This window comes from Equus przewalskii, chromosome X (assembly GCF_037783145.1).
Source record: "Equus przewalskii isolate Varuska chromosome X, EquPr2, whole genome shotgun sequence".
NCBI lineage: Eukaryota > Metazoa > Chordata > Mammalia > Perissodactyla > Equidae > Equus > Equus przewalskii.
In genome coordinates, this window is record NC_091863.1 from 122,700,920 (window position 1) to 122,715,017 (window position 14,098).

At 58.9% G+C, this 14,098-nt stretch overlaps 1 protein-coding gene across 17 annotated transcripts in view; it reads left to right on the forward strand.

Moving 5' to 3' along the window:
* The window catches only part of ATP2B3 (ATPase plasma membrane Ca2+ transporting 3), a 71,772-nt gene that overhangs the window by 37,180 nt on the left and 20,494 nt on the right, over window positions 1-14,098 (forward strand). For all 17 annotated transcript variants that reach the window (XM_070606323.1, XM_070606317.1, XM_070606314.1 and 14 more), the window contains 8 exons: window positions 465-699; window positions 5,294-5,473; window positions 5,628-5,715; window positions 6,360-6,466; window positions 7,548-7,739; window positions 9,871-10,084; window positions 11,589-11,800; window positions 12,914-13,021. In XM_070606323.1, coding sequence (XP_070462424.1) covers window positions 465-699; window positions 5,294-5,473; window positions 5,628-5,715; window positions 6,360-6,466; window positions 7,548-7,739; window positions 9,871-10,084; window positions 11,589-11,800; window positions 12,914-13,021 — 1,336 coding nt within the window. The remainder of the gene's footprint in view (window positions 1-464; window positions 700-5,293; window positions 5,474-5,627; window positions 5,716-6,359; window positions 6,467-7,547; window positions 7,740-9,870; window positions 10,085-11,588; window positions 11,801-12,913; window positions 13,022-14,098) is intronic.

A 14,098-nucleotide genomic window follows, 5' to 3' on the forward strand; every position in this document is an offset into this window, starting at 1 on the left:
TGTAGACAGGGCCTGGCTCCCCACAGAGCCTCCAGGGGAGGATCGCCGCTGTCTCCAGCTTCTGGCGGTCACCGGCACCCTTGGCCTTCCTTGGTGGGTAGCTGCCTCACTCCAGGCTCTGCCTCTGTTGTCACATGGCCTTGTCCCTGTGAGTCTTTGTGTGTACTCTTCTCTTTTTATAAGGACACCAGTTGTTGGATCAAGGCCCCACCCTCATCCAGTATGACCTCATCTTAACTTTGCAGCAACCCTATTTCCAAATAAGGTCACATTCTGAGGTTGTGGGGAGAGCATGAATTGGGGGGTACACTCTCAGGCCCTGCAAAAGTAGAGCGCCTCCCTCCTTGGAGAAGCCTGTCTGCCTTGTCGGATGGAGGGCTCAGGCTGATCCCCGCCAAGACTCTCGGCCTGCCGGCTCCCCTGGCCTCATGGCACCTGCTCCTCGTGTTCTGTCCCTGCCCCAGGTGCACCAACATCTTAAACAGCAACGGAGAACTGCGCAGCTTCCGCCCTCGGGACCGGGACGACATGGTGAAGAAGATCATTGAGCCGATGGCTTGCGACGGCCTCCGCACCATCTGCATCGCCTACCGCGACTTCTCTGCTGCCCAGGAGCCTGACTGGGACAATGAGAATGAGGTGGTGGGCGACCTCACCTGCATAGCTGTCGTGGGCATCGAGGACCCTGTGCGACCCGAGGTAACCACCCACTTCTCTGAGCGGCTGGGTTGTTGAGATGGGTGGAGGGGCGTGTCACTGCAAGGAGAGACCCAACCCTTTCTCCCTCCTTCCTGGCTGCCACACCACTTCCTGCTAGAGTTATAGGTAGAGCGAACTGCCACCTGCTGGAGGAGTCTGGAAGGGTGAGTGTGGGCACCGCACCCCAGATCACACCCTCCTTGGTGCACTTCAGCCCCCTCATCCTCTCGCCCTTGCTCCTACATGGAGGCTCTGACCTGCCCGCTGGAAGGCCCCCTCCCGCTGGCCTCCAGCCCTGGCTCAGGCTCTGCCTCCACCAGGTGAGAGGGGGTGGCAGTTAGAACCTCGACACCCCCAGGACTGATGGACTGGAGCAGGTGACGAGGGAGAGGGAAGAGCCGGGCACAGCTCCCAGGGCTGTGGTTTGGAGAGGCGGGCAGGTGGCACTGCCATCACCAGGCTGGGAAGTTCTTGGTTGAGGGTTTGGTTGGGGCTGAGTGAGGTTTAGGACGTCCCCATGGAGATGTCAAGTGGGTAGGAGAGCTCAGAGCAGAGGTCCTGGCAGGAGAGAGAGTCCAGAAGCAGCTTTACATGAGTGATGTCTTGGAGTGGGCATGCCTGAGCAGAGGCAGGAGGACCCTGCCAAGGAGACTTGAAGGAATGGGCTAGGCAGAGAGGGGAAACTGAGAGGGCCATGTGGCTGAAGCACGAGGGTGGCTTAGCCCAATCCTGGCTGCAGTGGGCCCTCGACATTGAGAGGTCACTGGAGACCTTGACCTCACAGATTCTGTGGGACGGCGGGGAAGGAGCCAGCACATGGACAACCTTATCAAGAGCTTTTCTGAAGGGCGAACAGAGAAACAGGGCAGAAGCTGGACAGGGAGTAGAGTGAAGGAGCAATGGAGAGAGTTGTTGGTTCTTAAAGGTGGGAGATCCTTGAGGGAGGGAGAGCTTGCCAGGGCTGTAGGACACCAGGTCCCAGAGGGAGTGTGCAAGGCACAGGAGGTGCAGGTTGCCAGAGACATGGAGGGACCATCTCTCTGCTCCCAGGACCTTTCCAGCGGTGCCTACCTCATGTTAGAGTCAGGGCCACTTTGATCCTGCCAATTAGCCTGAAAACACGTATGTAAACTAGCTGTCCTGGGGGGTGCTGACACAATGGAGGAGAAGCTTCTGGGCTCTCGTTCGGGAGACAGGCATTCACACATTGGATCAAGGACCAAAGACCCTTGATTCATAAGTCGGTGCTTGGCACATCTGAACGCCAGCCACAGGTTATCAGTGATGGCACGTCCCCACATTCCAAGGAGGTAGGGGCCACTGCATGCAGAGTGGGGACACATGGAGGCTGGCCTGGGAGGAAATGGATGGTGACAGAGGGGAGGGGAGAGACTTCCAGCCAGAGATACAGGCCTGGCAAATGTAGGTGATGGGAGGAGCAGCTTGGGAGAGCAAGAGGAGAAGGCGCTGCTGAGGGTGGCACAGCCACCCCCACGGACACAGGGGCCAGGCCTCTCCCTTTATCAGGCCAGGGAAAATCTGAGGCACAGAGCGGAGGAGGGCTGTGTCCACGCAGCAAAGCCGAGTCACAAAGTTGTGTTGCCCTTGTGTAGACCTGATGGCCTTCCCCTTCGGGATGGAGCCGTTCACCACACCCCGCAACACCCCACACGGCTGCGGGCTGCTGGCTGGTGTTCCGTGCTGCTCCTGGGGTGGTGGGTGTCCCCTCGTTACTTCCGGGGAGGTGTCGACAGTGGCAGCTCTAAACTTTTCTGCCCAGTTGCTGGGGCCGTGTGAAGCTGCCGGAAGGCCGGGGCTCCCGCCGGAGTGCGCACAGACCCAAGACGGTGGCGTTCCCCAACTCCCAGAGCCTGGCCAAGGCCCTTTCCCCACCATCATGACCCGCCCGCCCTCCCCTTCTACCTCAGCCACTTGCCCGGACGGAGGGGTGTAGGGTGTGAAGCCACTCCCGGCCGCACAGCCCAGGGAGCCCTTCCTGCCTGGTCCCCAGGCCGAGGAGCCCTGCAGGCTTCTCCTCGTTCCTAGCAGAAACATTTGTTGAGCCACTCAAAGCTCGAGTCGCAGGTGTAAACAGAACTGCAGCGGCCATCTTCTGGTCCAAGTCGGCTCATTTACAGAGGCATCAACCAGGCTAGACTGGGGTTGGGGGTCAGATGGAACTGTCCAGAATGGCTGCACATGGGTGGGGCAAGGCCTGGCCTTCTAGTGGTGGAACACAGGCAAAAGTCCAAAGAAGGGTACAGTGAAGGCCCCACAGTGGCTGCCATGGCGGGAGAGTCCCCGAGGCCGAGCAATGGGCCACTCCTGTGAGCTCCAGAGATGGCCTTGGCAGAAGGGCCCAGGGGACGGGACAGCTCCTCTCTGGCTTGAGAGTGGCTGAGTGAGTCTGGGCAGCAGATGGCACCAACATGGCCAGGCTGGGGAGGCCAGGCAAACCCCCATGGAGACTGGCCTGCCAGATGGTGGCCAAGGAGGGAGCGCCGAGGGCCCGGTGGAGTGCTGGGTGGCAGGCGGCAGGGTGGATGGGGCGCCATTAAACCTGCCAAGGCGCCTAGAGGCGTGGGACGACTGCAGCCAGAGGCAGGCTGCGGGGCTGCAGGGCCCCTGGGCGTGGGCCGCGTTAATGCTGGAGGGGTGCGGGCCTCCTCCACGCAGCCGGCTGGCTGCCATGCCGTCAGGCCTCCAGGAGCACATCGGCATCACGGCCGGGCTGGGGCTGGACGAGGAGCACGGGGCGACAGGTGAGGAAGGACAGCCGCCCCATGAGGGAGAGGGCACCTGCAGAGGGAGGGAGGCTTCCTGCCCGCTGGCTGGGAGGCCGAGGGCCTTTCTGCGGAAAGTGAGCCGGCCTGGGCTGCACCCAGAGGAGGTGAGCAAGGCCCCGGTCTAGGGCTCCCGGGTTTCCAGCTCATCACGGCCACTTGGTGGCAGCAGAGGAGTGGCTTCCAGACGCTTCAGGGCCGGGAGGGAGCTTGCTGGAAGGGGAGTGTCTCCCTGTAGCTCATCATCCAGCACCCCAAGATCCCCAAAGGGCAAAAAGTGTCCCTAAGGCCTGGAGCAAAGAGACACATTATTGGAGGTACGAGATGCAGCCCCTTTCCAGGAGCTTGGCCTTCCAGGCCACTTGGCAGTTATTTGCTACAGGGATCACAGGGTTGCCGTGTCACAACCCTGAAGTGGGGGCTCCTCTGGCTGGGCCGCAGGCTTCCCCTCTTGTCACGCCCTCTCTCTCCCTGGCTGAGATAACAACCACCCCACACCCTGACCCCCTGCCTTGGGGGCCTTGGGGACCACCAGCGTGCTGGGGACTCCCAGGTCAGAGTGCACCTACCCCCCACCCAGCCCCACCTGCTGCCTGCCTCCCCTGGGGTCTCCCGGCTGACCTGCCCCGCCCCCACCACCTGGCTCCTGCTCCTCTGGCTGTCAAGTCTGTGTGGCCCAGCTCACCCCCCTGTCCCTGGGCTCCTAAGCCTGGCCTTTGGGGCACACCCGGCACACTGCGTGCTCCCTCCCCGTCTCTCCTCAAGCTCAGACTGTTCCCAGGGCTTTCGTCAGCCCAGTGGTGCTCACTGGGGACTGGCAGGTGTGTGCGCTGGGCCCATCGGACAGAGCAGGGAGCCGGGGCTCCCCAGGCTGCACCCCTCGCAGGGGCTGCATCCAAGCATCTCACAGGCCTCGGCCCGACCTCCTTATCCAGTTCCCCAGCTCTGAACCCATTCCTCCCCTCCTCCTTGTCCTCTCCCCTCCCTGGCCCCACAAGCACCATCTGCCCAGCTGCCCTCCCCACTGCAGTCTCCAGGCTCAAGAGCCACCTCCTCATTAATTGGGGAGCCAGAGCATCTCCACTCTCTGGGACAATGCCACCACCTCTCAGCTCCCTTCAGCCCATTTTCCACTCAGCACCAAGGGGATCTCTTTTTCTCCCCCCTTTACCAAAGTCTAATATTATATTTAGAAAATGGAAATGTGTGCTCCGTAACCAAAGCAGTGTTCCATTCCCCTGATGAATAGTGAGAATGCCTCATCATGGAAAACGTTCGGCTCCGCAGGCCTTCAATTTTTTGTAGAAAAAGGTATGCTGTAGAAACGGTGGAGACAAGTGAGCAAGGGGCCCAGAGTTCCGCCCCGCAGCAGCTGATGGCCGGCCGGGAGCCTGCCCTGAGTCAGGCCCCAGAGGGATGGGCTTCTGGGCTCACCTTTCCAGACACAACTCCGATGGTGCCCCTCGACAGTGTAAAAGCTTCTGGTGGCTTCTCCTAGCCTTACTCATGGTGTCAGGGCCTGGGTCTGAGTCGTTGCTGGTCCCCAGAGCTTGGCCCAGTGAAGGAGGCACCTTGGGGAGGGGGGCGCTCAGGGACTGAGGGGGGCGCCCTGCCCACTTCGGGCTAGACTGACAGTGGCATCAGAGCAGACAGGCCTCTCCTCGCCTCCTCTGGGCTGCCCTTCTCAGGGGCCCTTCCCTGGGACCACAGTGAGGGGGGAGGGCTGCAGATCTGGATGGAGGAGAGGATACAGCCTGGACACAAATGTGCCTTGCCTTGATGACCCCACGCACCTCTCTTGTCTCTTCCAGGTCCCTGAAGCTATCCGCAAATGCCAACGTGCTGGCATTACAGTCCGCATGGTGACTGGAGACAACATCAACACGGCCCGGGCCATCGCAGCCAAGTGTGGCATCATCCAGCCAGGGGAGGACTTCCTGTGCCTGGAGGGAAAAGAATTCAACCGGCGCATCCGCAATGAGAAAGGCGAGGTAGCTCCCAGCCCATCGGCCTTCCCGTAGGGGGCCACCCGTTTCTGCCCACCTCGGTCCAGGGTTCTGGCTGTTTCTCCCCACCCCATCTCTGCTCAGCCCCACCTGCCCAGCCCCCGAGGCTCTGCAGCATCTGTGTGCTTGCCCCTCCCAGATAGAACAGGAGCGTCTGGACAAGGTGTGGCCCAAGCTGAGGGTCCTCGCCCGATCATCTCCCACTGACAAGCACACTCTGGTCAAAGGTAATGGAGCTAGCTCACCCCCGCCCACCCCTGCCCCGTCCCTTGTCCCTTCCCAAGGTGACACGGCGCTGGCTGAGTGCAGCCATCCCCCCCGCATGTTATCTGCTCCCAGACAGGTTTTCAGGGCCAGCTCAGGAAACAGAGTCCTCAGCTCTGGACCTGTTGCCACTGGAGACTTGCTTTGTGTCTGAGAGCGAATCACTGGCTCTCCCCAAACCTCAGTTTCCTCATTGGGGAAATGGGGATAATAATGGAGACCCCCTCAAAGGGCTGACGTGCCAGAGCTCACCCCTCCTCTTCTCTGAGCTAACAACATGAATGAAAGACACCGGTAGAGGCTGGCCTCTCATCATAACAGATGGGGAAACAGGCCCAGGAGAGGGAGACGTTTCTCCAAGTCACATGGCGCTGGGCCCTTGCCTTCCACCAAATCACACGGCCCTATATCATCTCACTGGGTGATGGACCAGGGTGGGATGAGAGGGACGAGGCTGCCAGTCAGGGTACAAAGGTGACAGGGAGCTTGGAGGATCGGGGGCAGTAGACACAGTCACAATCCCAAAGGCTTTCCAGAGCTACCCAGCCCCCCAGAGCCCCCTGGGCTGGTCACACAGGCCCACAGATGGCGCCACTCTGTGTTCCAGGGATTATTGACAGCACGACTGGCGAGCAGCGACAGGTGGTGGCCGTGACGGGGGATGGCACTAACGACGGGCCAGCCCTCAAGAAAGCAGATGTGGGCTTCGCCATGGTAAGCCACCCAGCGCCAGCCTGGCTCACCACCCCAGGCTGGGCCCTGTGTCCCGAGGACATTAGCTTTGTGTAGGAAGGTGGGAGCTAGTGTTGAAGCAAGTCGCAGAGTGCCAGAAGTTTCTTTCTCTCACATCCTGCCCACTTGGGCCTCCTCAGGCTCTGCTGGTCAGGGGACACACGTGTGATTTGTTTAAAGGTATCTGATGTGATGATGCCCGAGATGACAGTGGGGCCCAGCCACATTGCCATGGGGCAGGGGACTTGCCAGTTGTGTGCCTGCCTCACCCTCTCCCAGTCCAGTCTAAGTGGACCTTGGCCCCAAGTATAATCAGCAGAGCCCCAAACAAGCTTTTCCTCTGTGCTTCTCTCCTGTTGCTTACATGGAGCTAATTCCTGCTGTAAAACCCAGACCCCGCTGAGCAGGGTGGCCAGTGACCGGCCCTGGCCCCACGGCCTTTTGCAGGGAGCTGTGCTCAGCCACCAAAGGCAGAACCCCCGCGAGCCCTTCTCCCCACCCTCCCGAGAAGGAGTGCCCTTCATTCCGCCCCATTCAGTCTGGCCCACCACGTGCAGGCCCCGGGGGCACCGGCCAGTCCTTCCCAGAACCCAGCCCCCAGAGAGACCAGGCCCCAGTGCCCGGGGGCTTGGAGGACACACCGGAGCAACACAGGGCCCGGCCTCAGGGCGGCGGACAGAGTGTGCTGTCCCTGCGTCTGAGGCTTCGAGCAGCAAGGACAGGAGTCCTCCTCCAAACACCCCTGTGTGGGCCGGGAGGACTTGTCCTCGCTCTGCCAGAGGTGTCCCCGTTCAGGACTCCCAGGGCCTCCTTATGTGGCAAGCTACTCTAGCACACTAAGACAGGACAAAAGACTGGTTGGTGGCCACACAGTGGCAGCTGGGCCTTGTGAGTAAGGCCATGTTGGTGGCCCCAGTGGCAGCACCCTCTTTGTTTATGAACAGAGCCCCTCACCATGCTGCGTTCCCAGCTGGTGGGGAGCTTCTTTTGAAAGGGAAGGGGGGGGAGCCAGCCCAGAGGGGCTGGGAAAGGGGCTCGCAGACACTGTGTGTATGCCCCCCAGGGCATCGCAGGGACTGACGTGGCCAAGGAGGCCTCGGACATCATCCTGACCGATGACAACTTCACCAGCATCGTCAAGGCGGTCATGTGGGGCCGCAACGTGTACGACAGCATCTCAAAGTTCCTGCAGTTCCAGCTGACAGTCAACGTGGTGGCCGTGATTGTGGCCTTCACGGGCGCCTGCATTACTCAGGTGGGCACTGGGGACCACCATGCCTGAGGAGAACTCTGGGCTCTCCTCCCATAACCCATGGGGCCCCTTCTGCCTTGGGCACCTGGACCCCAGTGCAGAGAGCAAGCCCAGGGGAGCCCGCTCCCAGGAGTGTGTGGGCTGGGAAGCTCCTGCCTGAAGGTCTAGTTGGGAGACCCAGGTGTTTTCTTTGCTACAGGTTTTTTTTTTTTTTTTGGTGAGGAAGATTCACCCTGAGCTAACGTCTGTTTCCAGTCTTCCTCTTTTTGCTGAGGAAGACTAGCCCTGAGCTAACATCTGTGCCAGTATTCCTCTATTTTGTATGTGGATCACCACCACAGCATGGCTGATAAGTGGTGTAGGTCCTCACCCAGGAACTGAACCTGCAAACCCAGGCTGCCGAAGCCGAGCGCACCAAACTTAACTAGTAGGCCACTGGGGCTGGCCCCGAAGGTTTTTTTATTAAGATAAAGTTCACATACCACAGAATTCACCTTTTGAGAATGTAAAATTCAGTGGATTTGTTTTAGTATAGTCACAAAATTGTGCAATCATCACCTCTATCTAATTCCGGAACAATTCCCTCACCCCAAAAGGAAACCTGTTCCCATTAGCAGTCACTCCCCAGTCCCCTCTCCCCAAGCCCCTGATACCCAACAATCTAATGTCTGTCTCTACAGACTTACCTATTCTGGACTTTCATATAAGTGGAATCAAATAATAGGTGGTGGTTTGTGTCTGGCACCTTTCTCTTGGCACAGTGTTTTCAAGGTCCACCTGTGCTGTAGCACACATCGCTACTTCATTCCTTTTGATGGCAGAATAATGTTCTGTTGCATGGATGGATCACATGTTTTTCTCCATTCCTCCATCAATGGACTCTTGGGTTGCTTCCCCCTGTTGGCTGCTGGGGCTAGTGCTGCTGTGAACACGCGTGGACGAGGCTCTGTGTGGGCCTGTGTTCTCACTGCTCTTGGGTCTGGACCTAGGAGTGGAAGGGCTGGGGCTGACAGGAGCTCCAGATTTCACCTCTGGAGGAGCCTCTGCCCTTGTTTTTCTTTGCTGGGAAAGAGTCGCCCTGAGCTAACATCTGTTGCCAATCTTCCTCTTTTTTGTGTGTGTCTGCCCAAAGCCCCACTACGTAGTTGTATATTCTAGTTGTAAGTCCTTCCAGTTCTTCTCTGTGAGCCGCCCCCACAGCATGGCTACTGACAGACGAGTGGTGAGGTTCCAATGCCCGGGAACTGAACCTGGGCCACCGAGGTGGAGCACACCAAACTTTAACCACTAGACCATCAGAGCTGTCTCTCTGCCCCGTTTTCAATAGCCCAATTCTCCCCATTAGTGAGTGTCCAGAATGTATTTGTCTCCCTTTCAAAGGTTTTTTTTTTAATTGAGATAAAATTCACCTAACATAAACTGCACCGTAATAGGCATTTTAACCATCTTAAAGTGTACAATTCACTGGTTTCTAGTACATTCACAATGTTGTACAACCATCACCTCTATCTCATTCCAGAACATTTTCATCACCCCTGTACCCACTAAGCAGCCACTCCCCTACTCTCCACTGCCCCAACCCCTGGCACCCACTCATCAGCTGTCTGTCTCTGTGGATCTGTTGGTTCTGGAAGTTTCGTAGGAATGGAATCATACAGTATGTGGTCCTTTGTATCTGGCTTCTGTGGGGCTGGTTTTTAACCAGAAACTCCGAGGCGATGAGGGGAAGGAAGTTCCAGGGCAGAGTTTCTGCCTCTTCTTGCCCCTTGGGCGTGGGAGACCAGCAGGGCACCCATCAGTCAGGCTCTTTCATGGTCTGGGGCAACTGACAGGGGTTGGCAGCCCCCTGCTAACCATTTCGACCACATCTTCTAAATCACTGCCACCAGGGGAGAGCAGAAGGGAGCCTGGGAACATTTTAAGAGCAGGAATTGGAAAGCCCAGAGCAAGCTCTCTGCTAACCTTCAGAAAACAGAGGGTGGGGAGGTCACGATGGTATGCAGAGGTCAGATTTGTCGCATTTTCACCTGAATGACTTTCCAGTGGCACTGACCCCAAGCTGAGTTTCTTCCCAGGAGTAGGGGACCAGTGAGGTTTCCAGCCACACGTTGGGGTGACTGCCTTCTCTTGGCAGGACTCTCCTCTCAAAGCCGTGCAGATGTTGTGGGTGAACTTGATCATGGACACATTTGCCTCTCTGGCCCTGGCGACGGAGCCCCCCACCGAATCGCTGCTGCTGCGGAAGCCATACGGCCGAGACAAGCCCCTGATCTCCCGCACCATGATGAAGAACATACTAGGCCACGCGGTGTACCAGCTCACCATCATCTTCACGCTGCTCTTTGTGGGTAGGTTGCCCCAGGGCACAGTGCGCTGTTGCCAGACCCGTGGGCTCCGACCCTGTCTGTCGGTGGAAGGGATAGCCGAGCATCTGGAGACCCGACCCGATTTTCAGTGAGGACCCCTTAGCCCTCACCTCCCTGCCGTCCCTTTGTGTGTGCCCCACTGAGGTGTCCCAGGCCCTGAGCAGCTGAGAAACTCCACTGCTCCATAGAGTTGGTGGGATGTCTCACCCTCCACCCAGACCCAGGTCACTCACCCATCCATCCACTTACTCCATGACTATTTCTTCAGGGGACAAGGAGCAGAGAGCTCAGCTGGCAGTTGTGGGAGAAGGAGGACCAGGAGAGAAAGGGGACAAGAGGAGGGAGAGGGGAGGGAGGAAGCAAGTAGGAGGAGGAGAGAGAGGGAGCGTAGAAGGAGGCAAGGCAGAGAAGGGAGGATAGAGAGGAGGAGGGAGAGGAGGAAAAGAGGAAGGGAGGAGAGAGAAAGAAGGAGGAGGGAGAGCAGAAGGGGAGAGGAGAAGAGGAGGGGGAGGGAGGGAAAGGAAGGGAGAGTGGAGGAGGGAAGGGAAAGAAGAGAAAGGCGGAGGCTGGGGGGTGAGAGGGCTCAGGAAGCAAGAAGGGGGCCAGGGCAGGGGAGGGAAGGCAGGGGCAGGAGACCCGACAGCAGAGGAAAGGAATGGTGGGGGAGGCTGGGCCAAGGGGGACAGAAAACCACAGGGCCCCCGGCCACAGCATGCGGAGATGTGGAGAACCGAGCCTTGCGGGTGGCGACTGTCGTCGGAGTTTTCTCCTGTGCCCAGCATCAGCTCCTGTGTTTACATGGGGAGGAGGGGGTTGTTACTTTGTTTGTGGCCTTTCTCCCTTAGGTCAGGGTGCTCTCCATGTGTCTAGCAACTCTTGACCATGTGGTGGTCCGGGTCACCGTGACTGTCCTCCAGGGCCTGGTGAGGCTCAGCTTTCAGCTCCTCTTCCTGGGAGCGGATTCAAAGCTCAGTGTGCAGGGACGGCATTTGCTGAGGGGCAGGAGTCACGGTGCGGGGCCCCCAAATATCAGTATCTGGTCTCTTGGGGGCAGAAGCCTCTCTTGCTCCATCCAAGGACCTAGCCCAGCTGTCCAGTGCCAGGGACAAGACAGAGGAGGGCCGGCCTGCCCTGTGCCCTGCAGCCTCTGATCGACTCCTCCCTAGCCCGCCCCTAACTCAACAGGCATGCAAGTGACCAGAGAGGCGCTCTGCGTCTGAGGCAAAGCACGTTCACAACACTCCGTCATAACTTCTTCATTCCTGCCCTCCGGGCTTCAGTGCCGGCCCCCCTGATCGAGCCCCTGGCCTTGGCTGTGAGCTTGCGTTTGCCACCCTGTAGGATGAGGGACTCATTCCTGTCCCCTCACAGTCATCTCACTGCAAAGTCAGGGCTGCGCACGGCCCCTAGCATTGCTTGGGGGACACCAGCCAGAGCTGCATCCCACTGGGCACCCTGCGCCCCTCACATGGCCCTTGGCTTGCAGGGGAGCTCTTCTTCGACATTGACAGTGGGAGGAACGCGCCCCTGCACTCGCCGCCCTCGGAGCACTACACCATCATCTTCAACACCTTCGTCATGATGCAGCTCTTCAACGAGGTCAACGCCCGCAAGATCCACGGCGAGCGCAACGTGTTCCACGGCATCTTCAGCAACCCCATCTTCTGCGCCATCGTCCTGGGCACCTTTGCAATTCAGGTAGGAGGGAAAAGGGAGGGAGCAGGAAGCCTTCCCGTCTCCATTCGCAGGGTCAGATCCGCCCCTCCCGGCATTCCCTGTGACGCACAGAGCAGGTCTTCTTCATCTTTAGAACACCTCAGCCTTGCCCTGGGTTCCAGAGGGGTCTAGTGGGACTTCCTCAGAACTGACCTTCCCACAGGGCCCTCCAGGCCTGCCACTCCCATTTCTTGATTCCTTGGTGGGAGGCCACTATAACTCCAGAAGGTTCCTTTGGAGATGCCCTCTGTCCCCAGTGCTGACACACCGGCCTCTGCCTGCCAAAGTGTTTTGGACAGGCTGGTCCGTCAGCAATCCAGGGGGCGCTGAGCATTCAAAAATAGAGTGTCTTGATTGAAAATGTGAGGCATAGTGAGGCCAACAGGCCAGGATAATTTGTTCTTCACGGTTCTTAGAGGAGGGGGCCCTCCACGCCATGAGTGACCACCCAGGGAAGCCCTGGGTTGGTCAGGAGGCAGAGGGAGAGCAGGGAACCGTGGGCAGCAAAGAGCCTTTATTGCGGTTTCCGGGGGAGAAAATTGCGAGGCGGGGTGAGCAGGCTGAGGACTCGCTAGTAGGAATCATTTCAGGGCTCTGGGCTGTAGAGCTGGCCCTGGTTGTCTGGGAACGGGCCCTGGCTGACTGGGGTGGAGGACAATGCCCTGGAGGGCCCTGGAGGGTGACAGCCCAGGAACGGAGGTGGTTGGGGTGTGGGCACTGGGTTGGTTAGTCTGTATTTCAGAAGCTCGGCCCTGGGAGGGAGGGGTTGATGAGGGAGCAGGAGGACCAGGCAAGATGACTTGTGTCTGTCATCAGGGTGTCCAGAACAAGGTGTGCCCAGCATTTGCATGCAGGGCAGATGTTAAAGCATTGAGTTCACAGAGCTGGAAATATGGCTAATCCACAGCTGGGGGAACCGATGGGCCCTGTGACTTTCTGACCAGGCCAGGCCTGCAGGGGGCCAAGCCTGCAGGGGGCTGGGCTGGCCCGGAGGGCAGGATGGGCCCTGAGGGCTAGAGGAGGAGGACGGGCTCAGGAGCTGTGCTGGGCTGGGCCCACTGCTGGACGTGCCTCCCTCATACCCGTCTTCCACAGATTGTCATCGTCCAGTTTGGCGGGAAGCCCTTCAGCTGCTCCCCCCTGTCCACGGAGCAGTGGCTCTGGTGCCTGTTTGTTGGCGTTGGGGAGCTGGTCTGGGGACAGGTAAGTGTCTGCCTTGTCAGCTTTCCCAGCACCCCCGTTTTGTCTGCTCTGCCACAGCCCCAGTGATGGGCACAATGACCGGGAAGGGTGGGCAGCCCAGGGCCCCCTGTCCGGCTCCCTGCTCTGGAGTCTCAGAGCCTGTGCCCAGGAAAGCCTGCGGCGTGCTCAGGTGGGCGGTGCCACACAGCAGGGCTCAGGCCTGGGACATGCCATGACCCAGGCACACGACCACAAGTGATAGTGCCAGCAGAGAGAACACAAAAGGCCATGGCTGAGATGTCACAGGACCCTGGCAAAGCCACCCTCCACTCCCCTTCCCATGATAGGAGCTGAAAATTGTCCCTTAAAACTGGGTGGCTGGGAAAATCCCCACATGTTTAGAACTAAACGACACCCTGCTAAATCCTCCAAGGGCAAGGAGAAAGTCTCAAGGGAACTGAGAAACTACTCTGAGCCGCTGGAAGATGCAAGTCGGACACCCCAAGCTCTGTGGGCTGCAGTGAGAGCCGGGCGCCGAGGGGAGTTCAGAGAGCCCAATGATTATGTTAGGAAGAAAGAAGCTGGGTGCTGGGGCAGGTCAGAGAACAGGAGGGGCAGCCCAGGCCACAGTTGCACAGCAGGCCTCTGAAAGCATTTCTCCAGAATTCTAGAACATTGGTGTAGAAGGCTGAGTCCAGGATCCACTTTGCCCTGTGTCTTAGTTGGCTCAGGCCGCCACAGCAAAATACCACAGATGAGCCGCTTCAACAACACGTGGTCTTCTCTCACAGCTCTGGAGGCTGCGAGTCTCAGATCAAGTGGACGTAGGGCGGGTCCAGGAGAGACCAGGCAGGAGCTTCCAGGTCCCCTGCCAGTGGAGTTGGGCGGCAGCACAGTTTCTCCCAGCAATGACGTGTGACAACACGCACAGAGTACTGCCACCACGGAAGCTCCCCTGGAGCCATGGTGTCCAGGGACTTTACTGGGCTGGGTCCTGTAGGCCTAGAGCACCCGAGGGCCTGACCTCAGTTACTCAGTCTCCGCGCCCAGAGGTCAGGCTGCTGTGTGCGGCCCAAGGCCCCACCACAAATCACGCTG